At 46.2% G+C, this 26445-nt stretch overlaps 1 protein-coding gene across 15 annotated transcripts in view; it reads left to right on the top strand.

Moving 5' to 3' along the window:
• PTPRM (protein tyrosine phosphatase receptor type M) overlaps positions 1-26445 on the top strand; it is a 2094608-nt gene that overhangs the window by 1234935 nt on the left and 833228 nt on the right. For all 15 annotated transcript variants that reach the window (XM_069620757.1, XM_069620755.1, XM_069620756.1 and 12 more), the window contains exon 10: positions 8343-8544. In XM_069620757.1, the coding sequence (XP_069476858.1) occupies positions 8343-8544 (202 nt within the window). The remainder of the gene's footprint in view (positions 1-8342; positions 8545-26445) is intronic.

The following is a 26445-nucleotide window of genomic DNA, read 5'->3' as shown; positions in this document are numbered from 1 at the left end:
GTTGCATGTACACACTGGTGCATTTAGCAAGATGCCGGGGATTCTTTATCTGCACACGGTCTCCTACCAATACAGTTAAAGGCTTTCTGCACCCATATCGCTCCTTGAGCATCTCCTGCTTCCTGCGGACCCGCTCCAACACTCCCTGCATGTCCACCCCAGAATGGGTACTGCCCCCCAATGCAGGCACTCTCAACTTGGTACCCGGTTTCCTCCCGCGCATAAGCTCAAAACAGAGAACAATCAGTCAGCATAGAAGGGGTGTACCTATATGCCTTAAGTGCCTCCGACAAAACACTCCTCCAAGACAGACCATTTGCTACCGCTAGTTGAACCGCTCCCTTAACAAATCTGTTCATACTTTCAATGAGACCGTTAGCCGTAGGATTCTACAAGGAGGTCCTATGATGCCGTATTCCCATGCTCTTTAAGAACTGTTGCAGATGGGCTGACACAAACTGCACTCCATTATCAGTGACGTTGCCCGCAGGCACACATTCCCTGTCGAGCACCCTATTTAGAAACGCCACTACCTTCTCTGCGGTCACGGCTTCCAACGCTGTTGCCTCTACCCACCTGGAGGTATAGTCCACAAGTACAACAATAAATCTAAAATCGCCTCCTAAAACATCCATCGGACCCATAATGTCAATGGTGACTTTTGCCCAGACCTCGTCCGGAACCTCCACCGGGTACACTGGTTGGGGGCTGGGAGTCTTGCTTTTATCGCTGTTGGCACACGCCACACACTCTTTCACTTCGTCCTCCACATCACTAGAAATTCTGGGCCACCAATAGGATTCCCTCAATGTTCTCTTTGTCATCGATCTACCCAGATGCCCTTTGTGAGCCAAGGCGACAAGCCTACTCCTAAGAGACACCGGAGGCACTAGCCACCCCACGGACCTTACCGAAAGCTCATGCCACACATGACCATAACAGTTAACCAACTCCTTATCTAAGATGCCATTTTTAAGAGCCGCCCTGATACTTGTCAAGGTCAGATCACCAACGCACTCCCTGTTCCACACCTCGTCATCAATAGCCGGAACTACACTGGCCACCATGGTGCACTCGTCCACATATACATGGTCATCCTGAACCCCACACCTAACGCTGGGAAGGTGAGACAAACAGTTGGCCTCAGCATTTTTCGAACCCGGGATGTACAACACCTTAAAATTGAATTTGTGCATATCCGCCATCCACCTCTAGATCCTGGATGAAGCGTGAGACAAACCCTTGGTAGTCAGGATGTGCACAAGGGGCTTGTGATTGGTCCGCAAAGTGTACTGCACACCCCACAAAAAGGTTCTAAAATGCTTACAAGCCCAAAGAGCAGCTAAAGCCTCCCTTTCGATGACAGCATATCTCTGTTCTGCGTCCCTCAATACCCTAGAGGCAAACGCTATAGGACGGTACTCCCCTTCATCCCACTGCTCAAGCACTGCTCCAATGCCCACCTCGCTAGCGTCGACTGTTAACACCGTGTTCTTCTTGGGTGAGAATGAACGTAGATAGGGAGCCCGGTCAACCTCCTCCTTCAATCCATCAAATTCAACCTGACAATTCCCGGACCATTCAAAACGGACACCCTTCTTTAACAAGGCTCTCATGTTAAGCGTCTTATCAGCATATGATGCAACAAAACAACTATAGTACCCAGTTAGGCCCATGAATGATCTCAGTTGCTCTTTATTGACAGGGGCCGGTGCATCTTTCCACACGCTTACAAGACCCTCCTTTGGATGAATTCCACTCACATCCAGGGTGTGCCCCAGGTAGGTCACACTAGGAACCCCCACATGGCACTTGCTCCATTTTACAGTCAGGCCACTTTTCTTCAATACTTTCATTACCTCAAGTACTCTTCTATCATGTTCACTCTGACTCCTCCCCCAAACCAGAATGTCGTCCTGAAAATACTCAACCGCTGATATACCTCAAAACAACTTCTGCATAATTCTTTGGAAAACCAAATGGCATCCGACAAAACCGAAATGCTCCGAAAGGGGTCACAAATGATGTCAAGGGACGAGACGCTACATGGAGATCAATCTGGTAATAAGCCGATGATAGGTCGAATGTGGAAAAGCATGTAGCCATTCCCACCAGTGCGAGCAACTCGTTAATGTTGGGCAGGGGATGCCTGTCCACCGATATGCTGGCATTAAGGTCCCTTAGGTCCACACACATTCTCATCCCGCCATCTGCTTTCCGCGCTAACACGACAGGTGCCAACCACTCAGAGCTCTCCACTTCCTCAATTATTCCAGCTTCCTGGAGCTTGACCACTTCATCCTTAAGCCCCTCTCGAGCCAACATGGGAACCCTCCTCACTTTGTGTACACACGGCACAACACCCCTCTTGAGCACTATCTTATGGGAAAACCCATTCAACTTTCCCAGGGTTGAAGTAAACACACAGGGGAAGGCCTCTTTGAGATACTCTGCAGACAAAGCCTCTTGCTCCCGCATGCTTCCGTCCGCACTCACACTCAGAACAGGAACAGCCTTACCTGGCCGGATTTCTATCTCAAGGGCCGCCTGTTCATCCCACCCTACTACTGAGTCCCCCTTCTGGGCCACATACAACTTCCCACGGGTAACACGCCCTCCAAATGCAATGGTGGCCCATTCGTTTCCCAACTCCCTAATTGCCAATCGTCCATATGCACACGGGTTGATGTCAGAAGGTAGCAAATCAGCCACCTGCTTGTGGTAGCTTTCCACATGTAACTCGGGAGATATCATAGTGTAGGGTGATCCAGTGTCGACCATCATCTTCATTGGCACATCATTCACGGTCAACATGGCCCACACACCCTTCCTTCCGTGTCCAGCACCCACGCTTAGTAACACCCCTTTGCGCACTGTTTCGTCCCAAGGGTCAGGGTTGATGTCACCCACATAACCTACTACTGTTACGTTCTCTTCATCTGGATCAGGACCAACCATCCTGACAGTTTGTCTGTTTCGGACAATGTTCTTACACATTTGGGCATAATGCCCTCTCCCTTTACATTTTCTGCATTCTACAGTGGCGGCGGGACACTCCTTCGAGCCAGTTGCATGTCCCTGCCATCCGCATCTCCTACACCCTTCTCTTGGTGTAAACGTTCCTCTGCTGTCCTTGGCCTTTCCCTTGTGATCATCAGACCCTCTTTTAGTCATTATGGCATGTACATTTTCGCTTTTGTCAGTCACTTCTTGGACACTCCTCTTGGACTCCTCTATAGCTCTCGCTATTTCTATTACTTTCTCCAATGGTGGATCCCTCTCAATCCAGAGTCTCTCCCTCACTCTGGAGTCACTTGTGCGCATCATGATCTGATCACGGATGTACTTGTCCGGCAATCCGATGAACTTGCAGGATGCAATGAGAGAACGTAGTGCCGTCATGTATGTGTCAATACTCTCTCAAGCGCCCTGGGCTCTTAAGAAGAAGTGGTATCTTTCCAACACCACATTTTTCCTTTTTCCAAAACGTGCTTCCAACTTTCCTAAAGCTGTCTCATAAGCCAACACAATTCCTTCACCCTCATCTCCTCCATCTCCGCCATCGGCACGGGGGGCATGTACGTCCTGTCCAGGGGGATGCCTAAAAACTCTTAGGCCTTCAGTTCCTAGGCAATTCAAGAGGGCAGCCTCTTTGTCGTCATCGCTCAATCTGGATCCTCCTGCCGCCCTCAAGTACACTTTGAAGGTGTCTACCCACAAATCCCAAGCAATGGAAGGCTCCCCTGGACTAGGGAGAAAGGCTGGAGGTGGGTGGGCGTTGCTGTGTTGCATTATTGCCTTTTTTGTCTAATTGGCTGCACACAATCACTTGAATCTGTAGAGTATATGGGCGCCACCCGTGGTAGGTTGGGATTTGCTTGGTTGCTTGGGTGGGAGAAGGGCAATGGCTGGTTAAAGTATTTAAAACGATGGGGCCGCAGTCTTATTCCTGGAACAGACCAGTTCACTGTGCAATGCCTGCTTGGAACGTGCAAGGCCTGCTTGTTTCTCAACTTAAGTAAGCTTGCAGCTTGCTTCTTGAGCAGAATGCTTCAGTTCCTATCAGTTTGTAGGGTTTGGTGTCACAGTCTATGCTCTGCAGCCCCCCCCCCCTAACGTAATTTCTTTCCGGGCTCTTGTCGGTGGAAACAGAGTTTCAGGTCTAGGCGAATAGGATCGCACGGGTGTGTGTGGCTCCGCCCTGATCAGTCACTGATCAGTCCGAGAAGGTTTGGGCAGCTTCTTACATCCTCAATGGTGCGTAGGCCTGCGTGGCGGTTCCTCTTCGAGCCTCTCGACCTTGACAGCTACAAGGGAGAGTAGGCCAGCGTGATGGCTCTCTTTGCCAGCGCCACGCTCGACCCCCTCCTGCTCAGGGGAGCGCAGGCAGCACGGCACAACTCAGGATGCCTCTGGTTTCCACTGCGTGGCTCTGCTTCTGCTGTCCCGATGCAGTTGCTGGTGCCGCGCTCGACCCCCGTCTGCTCAGGGGAGCGCAGGCAGCACGGCACAGCTCAGGGCGCTTCTGGTTCCCTCTGGCCTCAGGGAACGTAGGCACTCAAGGTTCGCTCGCCGCCGGCCCTCCGGTCTATGCCTCTGGAGGAAAGCAAGCGGCGGCAGATCTGCTGTCAGCTTAATCAGCGCTGCAGTCCTACTGGGCCGTACTTGGCCTTCGTTTCATGCATGCGTGGGGTTACAGGGTTAGCTGCCCTCGTCGCCAGTGTAATAACAAGGACACTGGGGTGGTAGAGAAGGAAGTTTATTGCAGCAAACCCTGAGCCCAGCAGGACTCTCCAACAGCACAAACCAACTGCTCTTCAATGGAATGTGAAACCTCCTCTACAAGTAAACAGAGACAGCATAAGCAATGGAATACTAAGGTAAGCATTCCAGCTCACACTGTAAGACACCACAATTCCCCCTCAATCAATAATTGATAAACGTTAGTGCCTTGCTTCTGAGGCTCTAGCCTAAAGCCATGCCAATATGCCTGAAGACAAGAGTAAATGGTTTTGTTTTTGTCCTACTTACGAACGTCTCTTCTGCCCTCTTAGTGGCATTCTCTCTTTCACGTATGGAAGTTGATTTCCCTTTAAGGATGGTTTGCCTAATCGGACCACCTGATCGAATAAGGCACCAGTGTTTGGCCTTTTGATGCCATCTTGGGGTTGGTGGATGAGGGATGAGGGAAAGGCCACACTGATGCGCTTAGGAGCGCCCCAGTAAACAAAGGGCCTGATTCATGGAAGTGTTTTATAATGGCGCAATCCCATAGGGATCAGGTCCTAAAGGTTTAACACAAATTCCGGTGTTTCACGGGCACCCGTTTTCCCCACGCACCCATATGTTGCCTTCTATACAATCTTTTCACATGTTGGGAATAGAGGTGGCTTGATGTAAGAGGTGTTCCTTGTGTGGTAATTCTGCTCTCTTGCTCCCATATTTATTTATGTCTTGTTTGCTTGTTAGGTGCTTCTACACTAAGAATATACTGTTTCAAAGCACCCAGAGGGGAGTGAGGGAGGGTACATTACAACACAATATTAAGAGCTGAGGGGAAGAGGAAGAGGGACAAACCTACTATGCCTTGTGATTATTCAGAAGGTGCAAGTGCAGAAAGGAAGAGGGAAGAGGGCGTAAGTGCTGGAGAGTCCGAGCTCGTGGGAGAGCCATGGAGGAAGTGCTAGGAATGTTGAGTGCTACATGGCCAGAGGCATCCACAGTTTTCATCCCCACAGCTCAAACGCGTTTAAGAATACAAACCTGGTGGTCAACGGCTATTATGGAACTGGTGTGAGAGCTGCGAGGGTGAGACGTGAACTCATGGGAGAAACCTAGGTATGTCTTCACAAGCGGAGTTGCTATTATTGACATAGGGTGAGCATGTGGGCACCCTGTGTCAACAGTCAGTGCTTTAGAAGAAGAGTGTACCAGCTAGAAAAGAAGGTGAGTAGCTCATTCTTTTGCTTTCAGTGTTCTTCTGATCAATAATTCAGTGCAGGTTTGATGTGAAAGCGGCGGTCTAACTGAAGACTCGTGGAACCGAGCAGTGCTGGATATTTATCATGCCAACGTTTCGGCCATCTTGCCTCTCTCATATGCATGAATAATCGGCACAGAAAATAATTCATTTCAAACAACAGATGTTTTCATACCAATATACTTTCAGATTTCATTATAATTATTATAATATGGTGCAAATCTGGGAGGAAGGAATGCTAATTAGCACATTGTGAAACAAATGTGCCTCAGATCATTTTCCAAAATTACTGTTCAACTCTATCGCTGGCTAACCAAATGAAAACAATATGCAGACTTGCAATTGTATTACATTTCTGAGACGGTTGATTGTGGTTCGCATACATTTATAATGCTATTTAATATTCTATAATAAACTCAATTAAGGTACTGCCACAGGAAAGCAGCAGTAAGGATTTACAAAGTGAGGACTTAATGTAGCCTTGGAACAATAACGCAATGTCTGGCGCTTCCGCAATGCCGTTTGATTTTTTCCTGTTTAGAAGGCAGTCTCGGCACCGGCATTTGAGGTAATTCGGCGGATGGAAATCGATGATCGGGATATTGCAACTAGAAGCACTTCAAAGCAGTGGTAGAACTGTACCGAAAAAAAGTAGAGCATTTGTGGTCTCGGCAGGGGAGAGACTAGGCTGAAGCATAGTGTAACATGTGACAAGGTGTTGCGGCCACGGCATTGCAGTAGCCTAAGCGACCAGCAACCGAGACTCCTAGTACAACTTTACACTTGCACAGGGACATGCATGGGCAAATCCTCTGTATGGAAAGGTGAATATTGTTGGTAAAAAGTAGAGGAATGGTAATCAGAAAAAAAGAAAAGTAGTGGAACACCGCTCCCGGCCGTTCCCGCTCTCTTCGATCACTGCTTTAAAGGCGTTCATGCCCAAAGGAATATGCAGATCTCTAGATCAGAGAAGCCACAACCAGCGGAGCCCAGGATCTTTGCAGTTGGAATGCCTCCAAATGATGCCCGGTGTGGAGTGTTTGATCTGCTTCTGGTTTTTTGTGTGAGACCTTTAAAAACGATTTCTGGAAGGCACGGGGAAAATAAACATTTTCACCCAGTACCACCCAGCTACAACTTAGCAGTGCGCCATAGTCGTGTAGGTAGGCCCTTGCACAAATAGGAATGCCATAGATTTGCGCAGTTGCAGGAAGCAAGCAGTTGAAGGTCATTACATTCATATGAATCAAGAATGAAGGGAGGAGTGCATTCGAATCTGCTAAATTGGCATATGAACAGTGATTAGCAGTGGGCTTCACACTGACCACACTATGTACCACGGGGCAACAGGGTGGTTCCAATCGTCAATTCCATGGGACAGACCATGGACAGCCCAATTCCACACCAAAACCATGGTGACAGACCAATTCCACAAAATAACAGTGACACGTCTGTCATGTGACCGGTGATCTAGTCTGTCATGTGACCGGTGACCTAGTAGCATATTGCTGTTTGAGTTTATTTGCTTGATGAGCTGGTTCTGTGGGGAAAAAGTTGGTTGCCCGCAGATTGTGGGTCAGGCACGGGAAGCTGTGGGTCGGCATAGTGGTGGGTATAAGCAGCGCAGCCTGATCTACCATACATAATGAGGGAGGATACGCATAGGGCTCATGCAAAGAGCTCAATCCATTCAGCCATTCTGAATGTCCTGCCTTGCACTGTCCTCATCTGATGTTCACGCGGAATGCAGGACCTTTGACCTTTGCATGAGTATTAACCGTTGGGGTAGCTGGCGGATCACCCTGCATACATAATTCTGTCTGTAGTGGCTGTCAGTAAGATTTGTACACCACGAAAAAATTGGAATTTCTTTGTAAAAAAAACTAGGAACACATAAAAATACAGTGCAAATATAAATGTTGTCACGTAATAATTAAAAAGGCATTTTTTAATCGTATCAAAAGCAAAGTCTAATAGTGGCCTGGTAGATTATAGCTTAGAGTTGAGCGCCATGTCTTTTTCTACTACTATATTTTTTGTACAAAACCTATAGCAAAGTGACTTGGAAAATGACATTCTGAAAGCAAACAACTTCAAGGTATTAACTTAAGCCCTTGCCTGTCTTTTGCAGCTGTAATCTACCCGGCTTTAAGTCCCTGTATCTATAAAAGTAATAACTCATAACGGTTTTAGCCGAGTTCCTGTATCCCTGCATTGGATTTTGGATTGGAAGCGTATGAAAGAGTAGGACAGCTTATCACAAAATGTCGGACACTGCATACATCAGGAGGGTTTACAGGATAAAGATGCAATCTCGCGCCGTGCGCTCGCGATATTTTATCACTTGCCTTTTTTCTTTCAGATCTCCTACAAGGCAGTCAGCTGCTTTGACACCGAAAGAGATCTTTCCAACCAGAGCGGAAGGGTTTTAAAGCTTGGTAATGAAACGCACTACCTTTTCTTTGGATTGTATCCTGGCACCACTTATTCCTTCACCATCCGCGCCAGCACGGCGAAAGGCTTTGGGCCCGCAATCACAAATCAGTTTACCACTAAAATATCAGGTACTCATTTTGGTTATTGTTATTGTCTGCTTTGTTGTATGCAGTAGTTGTTATAATGTATCTGCGTTTTCGATGTTATGCTTTTATTGAATCAAGTTCTTTTGCCAAGGCCGCCAGTCATTATAAGTCAGAGAGTCATTTGCGCCCATGGCGGATCGCTCAGTGGAAATCAGCCTCACAAGCAAGGACCAACTGGGAATTTTGAAACCTTTGTGGTTCTGGGGGCAACGTGGGTATCCACTTGTGACCGATTTACCATTGTCACTCTCACTGGTAAATGTCCTATTTAATCTTGTGTCAAGGGAAGGGTCAGAGAACTTGGAACTGCTGGTTACTGCACCTAACTTCTAGTGAGATACCTGGTTTGATTGCACAAGCAGCCGGTTGTAGGAACCAAAGGGCCAGCGCTCTAGTGCCCCAAGTCTGGATATGGTAGGTTTTTGTTGGGTTCCTACCTAAATGGCGCCTGCACACATGATTATAAGCATTCTGTTGTCATTTATTGTTCAACATAATACAATGTATAGTCCACACGTTAATTTCTGATACTATTGTGGATTTTTATGTTTTCATTGTTGATTTGTTCACCATAGGTGCAGACACGTGTTTCGACCAACAGACTGTCTTTATCAAGGCTTGGATTAGGGTGTCTCATGCGTCGTAATTCAGGTGGGGCAGGTCCGATCGACGGCAGACCACACCAAAGTGCTTACAAGCTTTGGATTAGATAGATGTACCAACATTGGTGATTAAACTTATCCTGGGCCACCTGATCCATGGTATCACAAATTAACGTGTGAACTATACATCGTATTATGTTGAACAATGAATGACAACAGAATGCTTATAACGATGTGTGCAATCGCCATTTAGGTAGGAACCCAACTAAAACCTACCTAATTGATCTTGGATTGACGTATGATAAAAGCCTCTTCACTCCTCTGAGGTCAACACCACCACATGCTTTGTGTTTGTGATCTGTATGTTAGTGTTGTGTGTTAGAGGAACTCACCACACTCTACTATGAAGTGGCCTGGCCACAGGGGACTGGAAGGGTCCAGCCGCTTTATGATGTGCATTAAAGAGACTGGATGGAGAAGAATTCCCTTGGCTCATCACCCACTATTTCCTCTTTGGGGATGCCAGCACCTCAAGCATCACATTTGGACGGCAAGTCCCAGCAACACCTGTCTCAGACCAAACAGATCATGGAGCAGAGTTATCCCTACCTGCAAATATTTATCAGAACCAGTTTATACGTGTATTTATTTATTTTATTTTGTTTATTTATAAGGTGCCGAAGCCAGCAGGCATCAGGGCGCACCAACATAGACACAAAGCAGACAAGACACCAAGATCTCCAGCAGGATTAAGAGCAGGAAGGGATTTATTCAAAGAAGAAAGTCTTCAGTTTACGATGAAAGCTGAGATAGTTTTCGTCAAGTCTCAGATTAGAAGGAAGGGAGTTCCATATTTTAGCTGCCACAACTGGAAAGGATTTACCTAGGCCATTGGTCTGATTGAAACATAAAGATCTTACTAACCCCATCTCGGAGGAGTGCAGAGATCTAATTGGGACATAGGGAAAAATCATGGATTTTAGGTAAACAGGGGAGGTGGCATAAAAACAGCTGTGTACCAATATCACAGCTTTGAAGGATATACGACCGGTGATGGGCAGCCAGTGGAGTTCTTGCCTACTCTTAGAGATGTGGTCCTGCTTTGATTTGCTTTTGACCATTCACACTGGGTCGTTCTGGGAAATTTCAAGTTTAGACGGGCATTTCTTATTAGCTCCAATGAAAAGTGAGTTACAATAATCTAGTCTAGACAAGATTATGGCCCAGGCAATAGAGCCGCAGTATTTCTCAGAGAGGAAGGGCTAGGTCTACCTCAGCATTTGGCGATAGTAGGAACGCTTTTTAGACACTTGGTTTACATGGAGGTCAGCAGAAAGAGATGAATCCAGGTAGGTGCCAATCGTGGTTACCTTCTCTACAACCGAGTGTCATAAATCACCAATGTATCAACTGAAAAGGATACAGTAACCAAAAAAGGATACACTTTAGTAGGGCTTCCACGGATCCTATCTTCACACGACTTGATTGAAGGCAGGTCAAATTAGACCTTCCAAATGATACAACTCTCTGACTGGATAAAACAGGCAGAGAGATGGATCACTGGAAAGGGCGTGGGATTTGTACAGGAAGTAAGCCTAAAATAGATAAGTATCATAAGACACTGTCCCAAATTAAATACTAAGAAACACAGAATTGGAATCAATCCAAACACTAACCTTAAGGCTAAACTGAAGAATTCCAGGACAATATCTTGTAGAGTTCCAAGAGTAGAACAAACGACAAAGGAAGGGGAACATTAGTAAGGGAGACTTATCCCGAACGGCACGAGGCTCTCACTAGATACCGGGTTGGTGCACCACAGGGTAGCGTCCAATGTTCTGTGCACATTCCCTTTCCATTAGTTCATGAAATACTTCCTTTCCCACAAAGAACAAAATAAGAATCTCACCTGTTGATTGTCACAGGTACCAAAAGTTCGAAGAAGTTCAGAAAAACACGTACAGGATTGCACACGACAGCATACACGCAGCCAAGCCAGCCGCGCCTGTAGACAGCGTTTCCGCGTGTAGATTCAGACACGCGACCAGGATTCACGCAGCTCTGGACAGCCGCGTCTGTAGGTAGCGTTTCCGCGTGTAGAATCAGACACGCGACCAGGATTCACGCAGCTCTGGACAGCTGCGCCTGTAGGTAGCGTTTCCGCGTGTAGAATCAGACACGCGAACAGGATTCACGCAGCTCTGGACAGCCGCGCTTGCAGACAGCGTCCGCGTGTAGATTTGACACGCGAACAGGATTCCCGCAGCTCAGGACAGCCGCGCTTGCAGACAGCGTCCGCGTGTAGATGTGGCACACGAACAGGATTCCCGCAGCTCAGGACAGCCGCGCTTGCAGACAGCGTCCGCGTGTAGATGTGGCACACGAACAGGATTCCCGCAGCTCAGGACAGCCGCGCTTGCAAACAGCGTCCGCGTGTAGATTTGGCACGCGAACAGGATTCACGCAGCTCCGGACAGCCGCGCTTGCAGACAGCGTCCGCGTGTGAAGTTGTCACGCGAACAGGATTCACGCAGCTCTGGACAGTCGCGCTTGAAGACAGCGTCCGCGTGTGGAGTTGGCACGCGAACAGGATACACGCAATCCAGGAGTTAGCGTGTGGAGGAAAACACCCTCAAATTAGGCCAAAGAAGTTTGCTGACAGGAATGCGAGAACGCAGGTCCGGAGTTCAGCTACAAACGCCAAAATTGACTCAATCAGAAGCAGCGAATGGAGTTTCCACGCTGTTTATGTACGCACTGCCGTGATACACGTGACGAACCTAAGTCACGTGAAAATTAACGACGTGAAAAATGCAGACGTCGTTTTCCGGGCAATGTATCGAACAACCTCCATTTTGAGTAAAAAGGTCTACTGGTTCTGTGGGCGTAACTCATCTTGTATGGAGAAGTAGTTCCTTGTCCGCGGGTGAGTCCGGCAGGCATGACAGTGCCACCCCCCAAAGGAGCAGCTTCTCCCCTTTTCGAGTGGAATCGCCTTAATAAAGCAGGAGCATGAATGTTCGACAGAGGTTCCCAGGATCTATCCTCGGGACCGTAACCTTTCCAATCTACCAGATAAAATGGTTTTCCAGACCGCAACCTCATGTCCAGAATGTCATGCACTTCATATTCGTCAGACCCTTTCACTGAAATAGCAACAGGCCGTACAGGTAATCTAGTAGCATCCGAACACGGTTTGATGAGTGATACGTGAAAAACGGGATGCACTTGCCACCGTTGTGGCAAAGCTAAACGGACAGCAGCCGGATTTATAACTTGGAGAATTTCATATGGCCCAATGTATTTAGGCAACAATGTCCTTTTGCCGGGTATTCTCAAGTTTTTTGTGGACAGCCATACCTTCATTCCTGCTTTGTAGACAGGTGCAGGAATTCTATGAGCGTCGGCATAGTACTTGTCTCGTTTTTTAGCTTGTTCCAATTCCTGCTCAACTTTTTTCTGTAGACTTTTAAGATCCCTAAAAGTACGTCCTGCTGCAGGAGTGTCCAAAGACAAACTGGAGTCAAAAGGAATGGAACGTGGGTGTTGCCCATACAAAGCATAGAAAGGTGTAGTACCTATAGCACTATGATGGGAATTGTTATAGGCGAACTCTGCTGCCGGCAACACATTGAGCCATTCTGACTGAAACTGCAAGCACAAACATTGCAGATATTGTTCCATAGTGCTATTGACTCTCTCAGTCTGTCCATCCGTTTGAGGGTGATAAGCACTAGACAACCTGTCATCAATTAATAAGGCCGAATTAAGTGCCTTCCAAAAACGTGACGCAAATTGTGATCCCCTGTCAGTGATGATCACTGAAGGCAGACCGAAAAACCGGAATATATGCCGGATGAATAAATCAGCCAGACCAGCAGCTGTTGGTACACCAATACAGGGGATGAAAAGCGCCAATTTTGTAAAGTAGTCCACTACCTCCCATATGGTATCGTAGCCTTTATTTCTTGGAATTTCAACCACAAAATCCATTGATATCATGTCCCATGGTTTTTTGGGAACGGGTAGAGACTGGCGTAGCCCCACTGGTTTGCCAGGAGTAGTCTTGCATTGACTGCATACTGAACGTGTTGATACATAATTTATAACATCTTGTGTTATAGACGGCCACCAACACCATCTTTTCAAAAGTTCTAGAGTCTTCTTCTGTCCAGGATGGGCGGCAATCAAGGAATCATGACCCCAACTGAGGGCTTTTTTCTGAATGATATCAGTTGGTAGATTGAGTACTCCTTTTTTAAAAGGCAAACCATTGTATATATCAATGTTCAATTCTTGGATCAATTGTGGATTTAGTTTCACCCACTCCTGTAATTCGTTTTTTAGAGACGGTTGTGCAGAACAACTACATATCACGTGATCTGCCAACAGCTTGTGTTGTCCCGATGATTCTTTCACCTCTTCACCGATACGAGACAAAGCATCAGATTTGACATGTTGTCTGGCAGGGCGATAAGTAATTTGAAAATCATATTGAGCAAAGAACACATGCCATCTGGCCTGTCTAGCTGTGAGACATTTCATGGTTTTAAACGACTGAAGGTTTCTATGATCGGAATACACCGTCACCTGTTTTTTGGCCCCAAGAAGATGATGTCTCCACTCTCGGAAAGCATCTTTGATTGCAAGTAATTCACGCTCAGTGACAGTATAGTTCTGTTCATAAGGGGTAAGTTTACGTGAAAAGAAAGCAACTGGATGCTCCTCCTTAGTTTCTGCACAAACCTGCGAGAGTACTGCTCCTGTAGCAACACTGGATGCGTCTGCTTCAACGATAAACTGACCATCCGGATCAGGAAGCTGAAGTACAGGTGCGGTTGTAAATGCTTCTTTTAACTTCTCAAAGGAAGCTTGGGCATTTTGGTTCCAACAGAATGGAATTTTGGAGCTAGTTAAAGCTGTCAGTGGGGCCACTGTTTTGTAAAAAGAACAAATAAATCTGCGATAGAAATTCGCAAATCCTAGAAATGACTGTAGTGACTTGACATTGTGTGGGATAGGCCAATTCAATATAGCTTTCACTTTAGAATGACTCATTCGAACACCATGATTGGTAATGTCATAACCCAGAAATTCCACTTCTTGTGTATGAAAAACACATTTCTCGGCTTTAACAAAAAGAGTATTCTCTCTAAGTCTTTGTAAAACAGCTGAGACGTGTTTAACATGTTCTGGAAAGGATGATGAATATATCAAAATGTCATCCAAGTAAATCACCACGAATTGATCCATCATATCTTTGAAGATATCGTTCATGAAGAACTGAAATGTGGCTGGCGCGTTACAAACACCAAAAGGCATCACTAAATATTCATAAAGTCCGTACCACGTCTTAAAAGCGGTCTTCCATTCGTCTCCTTCACGAATGCGAACCAAATTGTAAGCGCCGCGTAAATCCAATTTAGAGAAGTACTTGGAAGTTCCTAATTGGTCTAACAGGACATTAATCAAAGGTAACGGATACTGATTCTTTATGGTGATGTCATTAATAGCCCTGTAATCAATGCAAGGCCTTAGGTCTCCTTCCTTCTTTGGAACAAAGAATAAAGGAGAAGCAGCCAGTGATTGAGATGACCGTATGAATCCCATATCCAGAGCTTTATTGATATATTCTTTCAAGACAGCATCTTCTTTGAGAGTCAAAGAATAAACTCAACCAGTAGGAATTTTAGCTCCAGGAATTAGTTCAATTGGACAATCGTATTGCCTATGTGGAGGAAGCTGTTCTGCCTGATCTTTGTCAAACACATCGGCAAAATCTGCATATTCACTTGGTATGTGCGTAGCTTTTAGATGTACCACATTGATAGCAGAGATCCCCTCAATGGAGGCCAACATATGGGATTTATTTGATACCACCTGGCTGGTAAAGCAATGTTCGTTGCAAAAAACTGAAGGCTATTGGATCAATCCCGTAACCCAGTCTATTGCGGGATTATGAAGAGTCAACCAATTAAGTCCTAGTATAATTTGGTATTGAGGAGCCGCAATGACATCGAAGACTATCTCCTCCGAATGACCATTGGATAAAGTCATCTGAATAGGTACAGTCTCCTGAGTTACCATACCAGAAATCAAGATTGATCCATCCACTTTATTAACAGTTTCAGGTTTGTTCTTGTCTACAAGGGGTATAGAACATTTCTTGGCATACGTGATATCAATGTAATTATTAGTGGCTCCCGAGGCAACCATAGCCTTGGAAGCTAAGTCTTGATCATTGAAACGTAACATCATCTCAACAGCTATCGGTGCATGAGTTGGAATTATAATGGAGTCCGTTGTAACACTCGACACAGGGACTCCTGCTACTGTCGAGCTTTGGCGTTTCCCGAAGGCTTAATTGGTCTTTTAGGACATGCCGCCAAGAAATGCTCGGAGGAACCGCAATACATACACAAGTTATTTCTCTTTCGGTTCTCTCTTTCGGCTTTAGACAACCGGCCTCTCACTGCGCCAATTTGCATTGGTTCAGGATCATTCGGGCATTTCTTCGGGCGTCAATTTGTAAAATCAAATCAAGAAATTCTGAAAAACCTGTAGGAACCACTGGAACCATGGACAACGCGTCCTTGAGTCCTTGTAAAAAACAGCCGTCTTCTTGTCTTCCGGCCATCGGGTTTCGGCCGTTAATTGGTTAAATCGCGCAATGTAAGCCAACAGAAGTTGAGTACCTTGTTGCAAATTCAACAACTCCAGATCTGTGGTTTGAGTAGCATAGCGCATATCAAAGACTTTATTCATAGCCGCCAGAAGATCATCGCAATCGTACAACAAGGGGCTATTGGACTCCAATAAAGGATTTGCCCAAGCAGCAGCTGTTCCCCCCAAATGAGAAAGCACGAATGCTGCTTTAGTAGTAAGATCAGGAAACGAATTAGGCCGACAAAGGAAATTAAGTCGGCACTGATTAACAAAGGTTCTATAGGTTTTAGGATCACCTGTGAATCTTTCCGGAGGAGCCAAGGGAAACTGTGTGGGCATAACCACTTTAAGAGTTTCCTGTGATAATGATGTTGCCGTAGTCCCAGATCCAGATGCAATGGCTGCTGGAATCTGCATTCCCTGAGGAATGACTTGCATGGCATCTTGCATAACATCCATTCGATGCCGTATCATATCCTGTGCCGTAATCATTTCATTTCTCAAGTCAGAAATTAACTGAGTCAAAACAGTTATCGGATCCGTACCCTCCATGGCTTCTGATTCTGTCATAAATCACCAATGTATCAACAAAAAAGGATACAGTAACAAAAAAAGGATACACTTTAGTAGGGCTTCCACGGATCCTATCTTCACACGACTTGATTGAAGTCAGGTCAAATTAGACCTTCCAAATGATACAACTCTCTGACTGGATAAAACAGGCAGAGAGATGGATCACTGGAAAGGGCGTGGGATTTGTACAGGAAGTAAGCCTAAAATAGATAAGTATCATAAGACACTGTCCCAAAGTAAATACTAAGAAACACAGAATTGGAATCAATCCAAACACTGACCTTAAGGCTAAACTGAAGAATTCCAGGACAATGGGCCTCATTACGACCCTGGCGGTAAGTTACCGCCAGGGCCGTGACTTTACCGCCATGGTGCTAACTACGTTAACGCCATGGCGGTAAGGGGATTTACCGCCCCATTCCGACCTTGGCGGGGCGGTAAATCCCCAATCCCCATTTTTTACCCTTCCCCATTCCCATTTTTGCCCCATAGGGCATAATGGGAGTGGGGAAGGCGTTAATTACGCCACCGTAAATTACGGTGGCGTAATTAACACCAAGTTCCCTTACCGCCATGGTTTTTTACACCCGCTAAAAGCAGGTGTAAAAACCGCCATGGCGGAAAGGGAACTCGTGATTGGCGGTAAGGGGTCGGCGCAGCTAACGCTGGCGCTAACCCCTTACGGCCAGGGTCGTAATGAGGCCCAATATCTTGTAGAGTTCCAAGAGTAGAACAAACGACAAAGGAAGGGGAAGATTAGTAAGGGAGACTTATCCCGAATGGCACGAGGCTCTCGCTAGATACCGGGTTGGTGCACCACAGGGTAGCGTCCAATGTACTGTGCACATTCCCTTTCCATTAGTTCATGAAATACTTCCTTTCCCACAAAGAACAAAATAAGAATCTCACCTGTTGATTGTCACAGGTACCAAAAGTTCGAAGAAGTTCAGAAAAACACGTACAGGATTGCACGCGACAGCATACACGCAGCCAAGCCAGCCGCGCCTGTAGACAGCGTTTCCGCGTGTAGATTCAGACACGCGACCAGGATTCACGCAGCTCTGGACAGCCGCGCCTGTAGGTAGCGTTTCCGCATGTAGAATCAGACACGCGAACAGGATTCACACAGCTCTGGACAGCCGCGCTTGCAGACAGCGTCCGCGTGTAGATTTGACACGCGAACAGGATTCACGCAGCTCAGGACAGCCGCGCTTGCAGACAGCGTCCGCGTGTAGATGTGGCACGCGAACAGGATTCCCGCAGCTCAGGACAGCCGCGCTTGCAGACAGCGTCCGCGTGTAGATTTGGCACGCGAACAGGATTCACGCTGCTCAGGACAGCCGCGCTTGGAGACAGCGTCCACGTGTAGATTTGGCACGCGAACAGGATTCACGCAGCTCCGGACAGCCGCGCTTGCAGACAGCGTCCGCGTGTGAAGTTGGCACGCGAACAGGATTCACGCAGCTCTGGACAGTCGCGCTTGAAGACAGCGTCCGCGTGTGGAGTTGGCACGCGAACAGGATACACGCAATCCAGGAGTTAGCGTGTGGAGGAAAACACGCTCAAATTAGGCCAAAGAAGTTTGCTGACAGGAATGCGAGATCGCAGGTCCGGAGTTCAGCTACAAATGCCAAAATTGACTCAATCAGAAGCAGCGAATGGAGTTTCCACGCTGCTTATGTACGCACTGCCGTGATACACGTGACGGACCTAAGTCACGTGAAAATTAACGACGTGAAAAATGCAGATGTCGTTTTCCGGGCAATGTATCGAACAACCTCCATTTTGAGTAAAAAGGTCTACTGGTTCTGTGGGCGTAACTCATCTTGTATGGAGAAGTAGTTCCTGGTCCGGGGGTGAGTCCGGCAGGCATGACACCGAGATATCACAATTGTCAAGGCGAAAGGCTTGACATTTGGGGTCCAATTTAGCTTTAGTTTGGAGTAAACCAAAGATCAATAACTCTGTTTTGTTGCCATGAAGGCACATCCAATTGGTATGCATCCAAAACTCAATTAAAGCGTAGATGTACCCTAGATGGTTCGAGTTCAAAGAGTAGTCACTCCATAGCTCCATCACCAATTGATGAGGAGGAAAACAATACTTGTATAAACAGGAAGTTATGGGAACAGTGGAGAAGAAGTCCATCAGAGAACCCAAAACAAGTCACCCAAAGTGAAGACCAATCCCCAGATAGGCTACAAACACACCAACCTCTCCAGGTCTATAGAAAGGGTTTGAAGAAGCCACTAAGGGGTGCAGACTTTGAGGAAGCAGACGTGCTACTCACTGTTCCTTGGAGAAATTGAGACCACTACCTTAGCCAAAGTAGTCCACTTCCTGTCAGCTATAGAGCAGAAACTCTGCCACATACAGGGTAGAGGCCATCTGCAAGAACCAATGATGTGCAGGAGGTGGAGCCCAGAGCTGGGTTCTTCTACAAAATCCTAGAGGAAGTTGGAGGGCCTGAGGGCTGGGCTCTACAGAAGCAATCCTGAGGAGATACCCCTGGAAGGAGAGTATTATTATCGCTGCCTGGCAAGAACCCTGCTTTAGGGGGGCGGGCAGTACTCTTTGCATCTTGAGGAGACAAATATCTGTGTGTTGAAGGCAGGAGGTCCATACTCCAAATCCAAAGACAGGGGAAGGAGCAAGACATTAAGGGAGATATAGAGAGAGACTGAGAGACAGAGAAACTGAGAAAGTCATTGTCAACCCAGAGACTCTTTGTATTTGTAGAGAATGTAGGGGTCCATGATTAGAGTGAACTAAGTGATTAAGTACACTTAACCAATGCATTCAACGCATGCATGGAATGACCTGGCTTCGGCACGCATGTTCTAGTAGAACTTCCAAATGCCGAATCCTTGCAGTGTCTGCCATATTTGGCGCTAGACCCACAATAGAAAGATAGTGTGCTAAAGAATCTGGGTGAGGCTCTCGTAACTGGGACTAATGTCCGGCAGAGGGACTCCCAGAACCCCCCCCCCTTGTTTATTACATACTTTAAGTAACTTTTGGTCTCACCCTAAGCCACTAGGGGAATCCAGACATGGACCCCTAACTCACTATTCTTAGAGAAGCACAGCTCCACCCTACTGATGAGGTCCAACCAGACCAAAACACACATCTGGGGTTGCTGTCTGTACTCTTGTCCAGAGGAGAATTGCCTAGCATTTTGGTGTTGTACTGGCCCATGGTAGGACAAAAATGTATATGTTTTGGATATTTCTCCTCTGTGAAAGATAGTGAGCTAAGTAATCTGGGTAAGGCTCTCGTAACCGGGACTAATGTCCGGCAGATGGACTCCTCCCCCTTGTTTTTTGCATAATGTAAGTAACTTTGGGTCTCACCCTAAGTTACTAGGGGAACCAGACGTGGACCCCAGGTCGGGACAACGACTGATATGTTTTGGATATTTCTCCTCTGTAAAAGATAGTGAGCTAAAGAATCTGGTTAAGGCTGTGGTAACCGGGTCTAATATCGGGTACAGAGGGACTCGCAGGACCCCCCTTGTTTTTTTGGATAATTTAAGTAACTTTGGGTCTCACCCTAAATTACTAGGGGAATCCAAACGTGGACACCTTACTCACTATTCTTAGAGAGGCACAGCTCCACCCCACTGAATGAGGTCCGACCAGACCGAAACACATGTCCTGGGTTGCTGTTGATACTCTTGATCAGAGGAGAATAGCCTAGCATTTCACTGATGGACTGCCCCAGGGCAGAACAAAGACTGACATGTTTTGGATATTTCTCCTCTGTGAATGATAGTGAGCTAATGACTGGGTAAGGCTCTCATAATCAGGACTAATATCCGCGAGTGGGACTCCTGCCCCTTGTTTTTTGCATAATTTATTAACTTTGGGTCACACCCTAAGTTACTAGGGGCATCCAGACATGGACCCTAAGTCAGGACAAAGACTGATATGTTTTTGATATTTCTCCTCTGTGAAAGATAGTGAGCTAAAGAATCTTGGTAAGGCTGTGGTAACCGGGACTAATGTCTGGCAGAGGGACTCTCACAACCCCCCCCCCTTGTTTTTTTGCATAATTTAAGTAACTTTGGGTCTCGCCCTAAGTTACTAGGGGATTTCAGGCGTGGACCCCTTGCTTACAATTCTTAGAGAGGCACAGCTCCACTCTACTGATGAGGTTCAACCAGACCAAAAAACGTGTCTGGGGTTGCTCTTGGTACTCTTGTTCAGAGGAGAATTGCCTAGCATTTCGGTGCTGGACTGCCCCAGGCCAGGATAAAGACAAATATGTTTCAGATATGTCTTCTCTGTGAAAGATAGTGAGCTAAAGGATCTTGTTAAGGCTGCGGTAACCAGGTCTAATGTCCGGTACAGAGGGACTCGCAGGACCCACCTTGTTTTTTTGATAATTTAAGTAACTTTGGGTCTCACCCGAAGTTACTAGGGGAATCCAGACTTGGACCCCTTGCTCACTATTCTTGGAGAAGCACAGCTCCACCCTACTGATGAGGTCCAACCAGACCAAAACACATGTCTGGTGTTGCTGTCTGTACTCTTGTTCAGAGGAGAATTGCCTAGCAGTTTGGTGTTGTACTGGCCCACGGTAGGACAAAAATGTATGTTTTGGATATTTCTCCTCTGTGAAAGATAGTGAGCTAAGTAATCTGGGTAAGGCTCTCATACCCGGGACTAATGTCCGGCAGATGGACTCCTCCCCCTTGGTTTTTGCATAATGTAAGTAACTTTGGGTCTCACCCTAAATTACTAGGGGAAACCAGACGTGGACCCCAGGTCGGGACAACGACTGATATGTTTTGGATATTTCTCCTCTGTAAAAGATAGTGAGCTAAAGAATCTGGTTAAGGCTATGGTAACCGGGTCTAATATCCGGTACAGAGGGACTCGCAGGACCCCCCTTGTTTTTTTGGATAATTTAAGTAACTTTGGGTCTCACCCGAAGTTACTAGGGGAATCCAAACGTGGACACCTTGCTCACTATTCTTAGAGAGGCACAGCTCCACCCTACTGAATGAGGTCCAAGCAGACTGAAACACGTGTCCTGGGTTGCCGTTGATACTCTTGTTCAGAGGAGAATAGCCTAGCATTTTGCTGATGGACTGCCCCAGGGCAGAACAAAGACTGACATGTTTTGGATATTTCTCCTCTGTGAATGATAGTGAGCTAATGACTGGGTAAGGCTCTCATAATCAGGACTAATATCCGCGAGTGGTACTCCTGCCCCTTGTTTTTTGCATAATTAATTAACTTTGGGTCTCACCCTAAGTTACTAGGGGCATCCAGACATGGACCCTAAGTCAGGACAAAGCTGATATGTTTTTGATATTTCTCCTCTGTGAAAGATAGTGAGCTAAAGAATCCTGGTAAGGCTGTGGTAACCGAGACTAATGTCTGGCAGAGGGACTCCCACGACCCCCCCCCCTTGTTCTTTTGCATAATTTAAGTAACTTTGGGTCACACCCTAAGTTACTAGGGGAGTTCAGGCGTGGACCCCTTGCTCACTATTCTTAGAGAGGCACAGCTCCACTCTACTGATGAGGTTCAACCAGACCAAAAAACGTGTCTGGGGTTGCTGTTGGTACTCTTGTTCAGAGGAGAATTGCCTAGCATTTCGGTGCTGGACTGCCCCAGGGCAGGATAAAGACAAATATGTTTCAGATATGTCTTCTCTGTGAAAGATTGAGATCTAATGAATCTGGGTAAGGCTCTCATAATCTGGACTAATGTCCGGCAGAGGGACTCCCACGAGCCCCCCCCTTGTTTATTGCATACTTTAAGTAACTTTGGGTCTCACCCTAAGCTACTAGGGGAATCCAGACGTGGACCCCTTGCTCACTATTCTTAGAGAAGCACAGCTCCACCCTACTGATGAGGTCCAACTAGACCAAAACACATGTCTGGCTTTGCTGTCTGTACTCTTGTTCAGAGGAGAATTGCCTAGCAGTTTGGTGTTGTACTGGCCCACGCTAGGACAAAAATGTATATGTTTTGGATATTTCTCCTCTGTGAAAGATAGTGAGGTAAGTAATCTGGGTAAGGCTCTCGTACCCGGGACTAATGTCCGGCAGATGGACTCCTTCCCCTTGGTTTTTGCATAATGTAAGTAACTTTGGGTCTCACCCTAAGTTACTAGGGGAACCAGACGTGGACCCCAGGTCGGGACAACGACTGATATGCTTTGGATATTTCTCCTCTGTAAAAGATAGTGAGCTAAATAATCTTGTTAAGGCTGCGGTAACCAGGTCTAATGTCCGGTACAGAGGGACTCGCAGGACCCACCTTGTTTTTTTGATAATTTAAGTAACTTTGGGTCTCACCCGAAGTTACTAGGGGAAACCAGACGTGGACCCCAGGTCGGGACAACGACTGATATGTTTTGGATATTTCTCCTCTGTAAAAGATAGTGAGCTAAAGAATCTGGTTAAGGCTGCGGTAACCAGGTCTAATGTCCGGTACAGAGGGACTCGTAGGACCCCCATTGTTTTTTGGATAATTTAAGTAACTTTGGGTCTCACCCGAAGTTACTAGGGGAATCCAAACGTGGACACCTTGCTCACTATTCTTAGAGAGGCACAGCTCCACCCTACTGAATGAGGTCCAACCAGACCGAAACACGTGTCCTGGGTTGCTGTTGATACTCTTGTTCAGAGGAGAATAGCCCAGCATTTCGCTGATGGACTGCCCCAGGGCAGAACAAAGACTGACATGTTTTGGATATTTCTCCTCTGTGATTAATAGTGAGCTAATGAATCTGGGTAAGGCTCTCATAATCAGGACTAATATCCGCGAGTGGGACTCCTGCCCCTTGTTTTTTGCATAATTTATTAACTTTGGGTCTCACCCTAATTTACTAGGGGAATCCAGACATGGACCCTAAGTCAGGACAAAGACTGATATGTTTTTGATATTTCTCGTCTGTGAAAGATAGTGAGCTAAAGAATCTTGTTAAGGCTGTGGTAACCGGGACTAATGTCCGGCAGAGGGACTCCCACGACCCCCCCCCCCTTGTTTTTTTGCATAATTTAAGTAACTTTGGGTCTCGCCCTAAGTTACTAGGGGATTTCAGGCGTGGACCCCTTGCTCACTATTCTTAGAGAGGCACAGCTCCACTCTACTGATGAGGTTCAACCAGACCGGAAAACGTGTCTGGGGTTGCTGTTGGTACTCTTGTTCAGAGGAGAATTGCCTAGAATTTCGGTGCTGGACTGCCCCAGGCCAGGATAAAGACAAATATGTTTCAAATATGTCTTCTCCGTGAAAGATAGTGAGCTAAAGAATCTGGGTAAGGCTCTCATAATCTGGACTAATATCCAGGAGAGGGACTCCTCCCCCTTGTATTTTGCACAATTTAAGTAACTTTGGGTCTCACCCTAAGTTACTAGGGGAATCCAGACGTGGACCCCAGGTCAGGACAAAGACTGATTTGTTTTGTATATTTCTCCTATGTGAAAAATAGTGAGCTAAAGAATCTGAGTAAAGCTCTGGTAACCAGCACTAATGTCCGGCAGAGTGACTCCCATACCCCCCCACCCCCCTTCATTTTTGCAGAATTTAAGTAACTTTGGGCCTCACCCTAAGTTACATGGGGAATCCAGATGTGGAGGACCCCTTGCTCACTATTCTCAGAGAGGCACTGCTCCACCCTACTGATGAGGTCCAACCAGACTGAAACCTGTGTCTGGGGTTGCTGTTGGTACTCTTGTTCAGAGGAGAATTACCTAGCATTTCGGTGCTGGACTGCCCCAGGGCAGGACAAAGACTGCTATGTTTTGGATATTTCTTCTCTGTGAAAGATAGTGAGCTAAAGACTCTAGGTGTGGCTCTCGTAACCAGGACTAATGTCCACACAGGGACTCTGAGGACCCCCCTTGTTTCCTGTTTAGATCATGACCATACTTCACCCTCTACCCCCCTCAAATGTTCCATGCTTCACTTGTTTTTTAATTTTTTGTACATAAACAGTGGTATGGGCTTCGATGCTTGAGCACGGTCGACTTCAGCAGTCCTGGGCACTTTTCATGTATTTACTCATTTATTTTAAAAATCGCTCCTATCATTATCAAATCACTTGGTTCAAAATAAAAATTCATCAAAGCTTATACACATCTTAAATGCAAACACATAAATCACAAACACATAAAATCAATCAGCATCCCTACGTCATTGTACAACTGTTATACAATTAACAAGAAGAAATGTGAAAACCTTACCTTAAGGCCCGCCATTTGTCTCAATTTGTCCATTTGCACTATCACGCCTCTCGTATATTTAGCAAATGCACGAGTTCATGGCAATCTAGTTTCAGGAAATTAAAATAATCAGCTTTGCAACGTCTAAAACTGAACGTTGAGGTTGATGTAGCAGCAGAGTTATGTTAATGTTAAAGGTATTTGTACCGCGCACCATCACCAACGGAATTGGTCCCCAGGAAAGTTGTCATAATGCACTTGTGAAAGCTGCAAAGAAATATCATATGATTAGGGCCCATCACTACGACACGTTGGCATATTGTCAGCAGGCATGACCACTTAGCCTGTCAAACTTCGTGTCAGCAATTGGTTAAATCTAGCTCCCGTGGCTACCCTTTTTACGGATGTGGACAGGTTATATTGTAATTAAGGCAACATTTCTTCAGAGGATTTTTAGAGCAGGTATGCAGAGATGGAAGTAGCTGTTAATTTGGTGACCCCTTGCTTCTCAACATATGTATCTATATATAGCAAACGCCAACAAAGTTATGGTGAGTTTAAAAAGGCTTAGAAGAAAAACCTTTCACCTAAAATGCGAAATTAGAATAATTTGTTTGAGCCAAGTCAGACATGCCACAGTACCATCGCTGTAAATTCACCTCCAGTTCAGAGCCACAGCAGCAAGAGGACAGTGGGTATGCATATGAGCCCAAATCCAAACCTTTTGCTCCAGAAAATTATATTTGTCTTAAAGGACAGAGTTACTTGATACATGGATTTATGAACCCAGGAGAGACATTTCTCAAGGCTGCAGTCAACTACATATCTGGTTTTACTCTTTTAGGGCTCATCAGTTCAGTATAGTATTGACAGTTCAGTAATATAATCGTGAAGGACTGTTCGTTAGCAGTGTATAATGCCAAGTTCGAAGAATGATCGAAAACACATTTGCATACTAACCACTCATTGGCAGAGATGAATTGTTCCAAAAATAATTTTTCCATAAAGGAAGGCGAAAAATTCATTTGAAGTAAATGTTTTAAGTAGGTTGGGGTGAACAAAAGTTTTCAAAAAACACTATGGTATGGGGATTGATGGAGTGTGGTAGTGCATGTTGGAATATTCTGGAGCCAAGGAATATTAAGTATATGATGTTGTGGGGCAAATACAGCATGGGTTATAGGAATATGTAGAACAGAGAAAAATCAGCATTCATTTTGCCCACTGAAACAGAGAAAACATTTTTAAAGGAAGAACTTTGATGAAAAGCCATGTAAAAAGTACATTAAGTTTCAATGAATTGCTTCTGAATATTGTGGCAAATCTTTGTATGTTGTCCCTTCGCCCCTGGGGGGAGCATCTTCCCATAAGGATAGGGAGGTGAGGCCGCTACCCGATAGTCCCGCTGGGGGTGATACTCAGGGGGAGGACCTCATTGCGAGGACTCCCCCCAGGGGACTATCGATGACTATCTAGGGAGAACGCTGTATACTTCCCCTCAATCCCCCTAACCTAACCCTCCTTTACCTTGCCATACCATGTGCATGTGTCATGTACATAGTAGCAACTATACTGGGATGAAGAACATAGTCGACCCAAGAGAGATCTATAGAGAAGGTACTGGATCTAAGAAGAGTCAGGTCTACCTAAGAGACAGTGGAGTAACTTTGCTGAAAATGTTGGGGGGGACATGACATCTGAAGAAAAGGTGCCCCAGCCAAATGCATGGGGACAAAATGGTGTGCCATGAAAGTTGGGGGGGACAAACACCCCTGTCCTCCCCTGAAATTACGCCCATGCTAAGAGAGAGCTCTCAGGGAAATACTGGGACATTGAGGAGGTACAGAGGCATGAAGA

Source organism: Ambystoma mexicanum, chromosome 5q (assembly GCF_040938575.1).
Source record: "Ambystoma mexicanum isolate Mex_15411 chromosome 5q, UKY_AmexF1_1, whole genome shotgun sequence".
NCBI lineage: Eukaryota > Metazoa > Chordata > Amphibia > Caudata > Ambystomatidae > Ambystoma > Ambystoma mexicanum.
Note: the sequence above shows the minus strand (reverse complement) of the source record. Positions and strands in the feature narration are given on the sequence as shown.